This window comes from Tyto alba, unplaced genomic scaffold (genome assembly GCF_018691265.1).
Source record: "Tyto alba isolate M040663 unplaced genomic scaffold, T.alba_DEE_v4.0 Super-Scaffold_16, whole genome shotgun sequence".
Lineage (NCBI taxonomy): Eukaryota > Metazoa > Chordata > Aves > Strigiformes > Tytonidae > Tyto > Tyto alba.
Window position 1 is genome coordinate 23,910,001 of NW_024881278.1, and position 5,000 is coordinate 23,915,000.

Genomic DNA, 5,000 nt, shown 5'->3' on the forward strand with positions numbered 1-5,000 from the left:
GGAAAACCTCCATTACCCTTTTCTTCTCATTTTAACCAAACACAGATAGAAGATGACACTTTTTTTTTTTTGTTTTAAGGTGGACTACTGAAAATTAATCCATGTATATGATGTATGTGGATGGTCAGGGAGTGGGGAGGATTCAGTTCCCCCCTGTTTTGTTCCTGAGTCATCATTAGAGAAATATTTCTAATCTAAATGCTGAGGAAGATATCATGGCTTGTTTCACAGCATGTAAACACTGAAGTATCTTTTCTGTATAATTTTAGAACTTATTTTTCCAATTATATTCCAGCCTAAAACCAATCAGACTTCACATCTATTCATTAACAAAGGTATAAAGCTGGCTTCCTTCTCTTTTGTGCCTTTAAACTTGCATTTACTTGGTTATTCTCTTTAAATGTTATTTTTAGGGTGTATTTGAAAATATGTCAATAATACACTTTGTGGGCTTATATAACTGGTTGTAAAGAAGTAGTAAATGCATTCACATTTAATTAGTGAGGAAACAGTTGTCTTAAGATCTTTTAAAAGTGCGCCTATTGAATGCTCAGATTTTTCTGCCTTTTTTCCTCTTTTTTTTTTTAAATTCCACTGTTGATTTTTCTATGCATGCTTGAAATGTCCTCATTTCCTTCCATGTTTAAGGCTTTATATGTGTATATATGTATATAAATACATGGGTATATATGTTTTTTTCCAGCAGGACTTTTCCTCCTGTAGATATATAAGAAATTATGCATCAGACAAAAGCCTCATAAACTGACCATTTGTCCTTTGGACACAATAGCCTGCCCAGCCCCTCTGCTCCTCCTCTCCAATTATGTGTGATTAGTCTCAGTGTGTTGTGTCAAGAAGGGGGAGTGTGCTGAGTGCTTATTATCTGTTTAGGTACAAGAAGAGCACATTTAGGTTCTGACTATGAATGGAAAGTGAGCCTTTATCAGGGCTAAAATCTAAATGCTACTATCCTAGAAATCGCTTGTAAAAAAATACATCCTTTTCTGATAAATTCTGAGAAATGCTGTAATAACTGAAGGATATTGTAGTGTAATCAAACTATCTCCCTTGAATTAGTTTATATTATGATATATTGTGGCCCAAGTATTTGATAAACGTTTAATGTGACTTTTCTTGTACTGGGAAAGACAAAAACCCTACAAGGAAACAGGAGCAATTTCTTATTTTCTTAACAGTTTAATAGACCATTTTAATGATTTCACAGAAAAACAACCTGGATCATTAAGGAATCCTGTACAGCCTCTTAAACAACAACACTTTTTAAATTATGAAAAAAGAGAGGCATAGACCATGACGGAGAGAGGGAGGTATTAGATGCAAGGAGGTGTAGAGAACATCCTGAAATACATTAATTAAAAGAACTGCAGTTCGTCAATAAGCGTTCTTCCATATTTAACAAATTGGGCAGCATGTAAACCATGAGCTCATCAAAGTGTCCCTTTCTCTTCTCTCTTCTTCTCAAACAAATTTCTTCACTACCGGTTTGCGTGTCCTTGTATTCAATACTTTTTATGCTCCATTAGAGCACCTAGATGGATCTCAGAAGGCATAGGTCAAGTCGCAGTTAGATCATACATTTCTTTCTCACAAAAACTTGAATTGCAATGCCAAGTGATGGGCTAACATCACAATAACAGCAATTTATTCCTCTTTTGATAAAAAGCAGGCTATTCTCAGTGTTAGATAAAGACCAGGGGCAATGCAAACCAACCATTTATCCTAGAACTGAGTAGTATGTCTCCCCTATAGCTGGTATGAGTTTCATATTCAAACTCTTGTTGGAAGATACTTGTCTAGTAAGAAATCAGAAGCATTTAGGAGTAATTTAAAATTACTGTGAATGTGGCTTTAGTTTAATTTGTTTTGTTTTGTTTGTCCCAGACAGCAGTGCCTTTGTTTTCCCTAAAAATGTGTACAAGGAAGTCTTTGTAATCAACAAAGGAGTGTGAAAAATAATTAAATATTAAAATTTGTTGTTGAGAGGGCTTGAATGTCTGCTGTCCAATAATCTAATAAAGATTGTTAGTTGCCAAAAATAGAACCAGTGTCACTGAAAATTGTGTTTTCAGCTCTAAGAAGAAAACAGTTTTACTCAAATTAGTAGCTGATAATTGCTTTTTATTTCTTTAGTGTCTGTCTTTTGAGTTGAAGGCTTTGCACAGGTGCTGCCATCCCTGAAGTGTGTAATTGATGGCTTGTTTACCAAAGATGAGTTTAGGCTTCATCCTTCAAACTCACATTGGAGCTCCACAGGCAGTAAAGTTACTCATCTGCATAAGTGCTTGCAGGTTTGGTCTGTGTAGAAATTTTTAGAGGTATATGAGCAAGCTCTCTTCTTGATTTTTTTGTTTTAAAATGGGTATTGAAAAGTCATAGACGTAGGATTTACTGTATATGAGGCACTAAAAATGTTCTTTTTTAGAGGAAACTCTGAGTTCCTTGTATTAGTAGGGACTTGAGGAATTGTTTCTGAGCTCTTAAATTTTAATAAAAATGCAGTATTTAATAATATACCAAATATCTTTGCTAAGAAAGTCAGGCAGTTTATCAAATCATGCTTATAAAATGTATCAGAGCCTTTCATGCAATGTGCTTTAACTAGTTTCTGATACTTGGTATATTTTTAATGTGTTCTGTAACAGAATATTGAGCTTAATTACTCTGTGTTAGCAAAGCACTTCGAAGATGAATGACACCATGCAAGAGTTAAGCTGTCTTCACCAAGAATGGCAGTGTTAGGCTGATGCAAGTTTTCCTTCATGTATGTTGGTAGTTTTTAGAGCGACATTGTGTCTTCTCCTTTCTCAGAGAAAAACGTCAGAGAGAAATTATCTTCTTGTGGACATCCACTCCCCTGGGCGCAGCCCTAATGCAGCCAGTGACACTGGCAGGGAGTTGTGATTTTAAAAGAATATAAAAGACCAAGAAAAAAATATTCCATTTCCTACTGTGAGATCTGGCAAAGGCTTTCTTAAAAATTACAAATTAGTCCTATCTGATAGCGTTCTGGGACAATGGGACACATCTTTCCATTTGGGAAACAAGTTTGATTTGAAATGAAAAATGTCTTAAGAATGTGAGGTGAGGCAGGAGAACTTACTACCCCAGGTACCAGTCTAGCTGCAAAATCCTTATTAGACAAGTCATTCACATTTTGCCTGTGGCTTAACGGCTGCATGTTTGTGTGAGGAGGGAAGCGGGATTAAAATTGTTCCCCCCATGAAAAGCATCCTTACATCTTGAGCCTGGCTGCATACGGTTTATCAAGTGTTATATCTCCATTACAACTCTCCTTCGCTGTTCCCTGAACAAAAGAGGATGCAGTGGGTGGAGCTTTTGATCCACCTCTTGATATGGCAGGTGGCACAGCTGATATGGCCGGGGGAAGAGGGAAAAGGCAGCAACACATTGCAAGTCAAACAGAGCCACGATTTATTACCATCTTTCACCCGCTCTCCCTAATGCAAGAGGGGAATAACCAGGTCCCTGTCTTTTCCCAGGGCAAATCACAAATGCATAGTTTAGCCTGGATTTCTTTATGCCTGGTTTTCTTCTCATTTAAATCAGGGAATGAACAGTGATGTCAAACTGTGAATTCCTGTAACTCTTGTGAAATGTTTTGAGATGCTGGTGGAAGGTGCTAGGACACCATGCACTGGTGGTTGTATTTAAAACATCTTCTGCGAAGCATGGTCATCCCCTGTTGTTTCCTCAGAAAGAGACAATTTTGTTGCTTTCTATCTTTTTATTTCAAGTTTTAGATTCTCCTGAGTCTAAGACGGTTTGTCATGCCTTCGCTGTCACAAATCAGTAGCCTAACGTTGGTTGTAAACACACTGGCATATTTTGAAAGATGGTCTTTAAAGCTGATTTTCAGTATTATTCTCATCTGCACTGTGACAGCACTTACTTAACCCAGCCAAAATGAGGGCACCCTGATGCGAAACCCCATAAAGCTAAAAGAAAGTCAATACATGACTTAGTGAATTTACAGATGAACGTTTAAGTAAAGGGGGGACCCCCCCAAGTGATGCCCATTCCCCATATGAGGGAACCTGAGGCACAGACAATATTGCTGTCTCATTTGCCTGTAGCCATTTAGAGAAATACATTTAGAAATACATTTGGAAATACACTCTAGAACTGAGCCCAGATTTTGTGAGACTAAGTGCAGCATCTCCTCTGCAAGATCTGTCTCCCTCTCTGACCTGTGGACTCTGTTCAAACAGCTCAATGTAACAAACCTAACTTTTCTTTCCCATTTTTAAAGGGTTTAGCCTATTAAGGCTCCTTGCTTAGTCAGCAGCTGGCTTGCTGCCAAAAAGCCCAGCATATTGTTGTGGCTGGGTAAAAGCTGGATATTTTCCATCTCTGTCCAACAGCGGCATTGGATCTTCATTGTCTTCTTGTGTGTAAAGTGTGTGGAAAGTAGAGAGAAGATGCATGGAGCAGTAGTCCAGATGGCATTCCACAGCCTGAGAAGAAACATCTTGACCCTCGAATCTGGGTTAAACTCAACAGATGCCAAGCCCCCAAAAACAAAGAGCTGTTGTGGCTGACAACAGCAAAGGAGCGCTAGGCCTTCAGTAACAGAAAGTATCTTTTATTTTGGATGCATTTCCCTGCAGATAACCAACACAGTGTCACTTGTAGAAGACTGCTTATTAAAAACAAGCAAAAAAATAATGGTTCTCTGCATTAGGCGCCGTCCGCCTTCAGTTGTAAAATGTTGCCCCTGGGTGATGGGTTATGCTAGCAGAAAGGGATTTGAACATTCAGCCCATGTTGTGCCCTGCCAGAGCCTGCATGCTAAAAGACCTGTTATTTTTTCCTGACTCTGACTTCAATTAATGTACTTTTAAAATGATTAAACATATCATGCTGTGACTTCTAAAATGTCAACAAGCTTCTAAACTTGGGAGACAGGAATGTAATAAAATAGGTAATAGGCGATTCAATAGTTAATAGAGGCCCTGAAG

The 5,000-nt window shown here is 38.0% G+C and overlaps 1 protein-coding gene across 1 annotated transcript in view; it reads left to right on the forward strand.

The window, feature by feature from the left end:
• Positions 1-2,057, forward strand: part of CAMKMT (calmodulin-lysine N-methyltransferase) — a 222,002-nt gene extending 219,945 nt beyond the window's left edge. Inside the window, exon 11 of the mRNA XM_032989241.2 lies at positions 1-2,057. This exon is cut by the window's left edge and continues 29 nt beyond it. Coding sequence (XP_032845132.2) covers positions 1-49 — 49 coding nt within the window. The 3' untranslated portion in view covers positions 50-2,057.
• Positions 2,058-5,000: the final 2,943 nt, after the last annotated feature.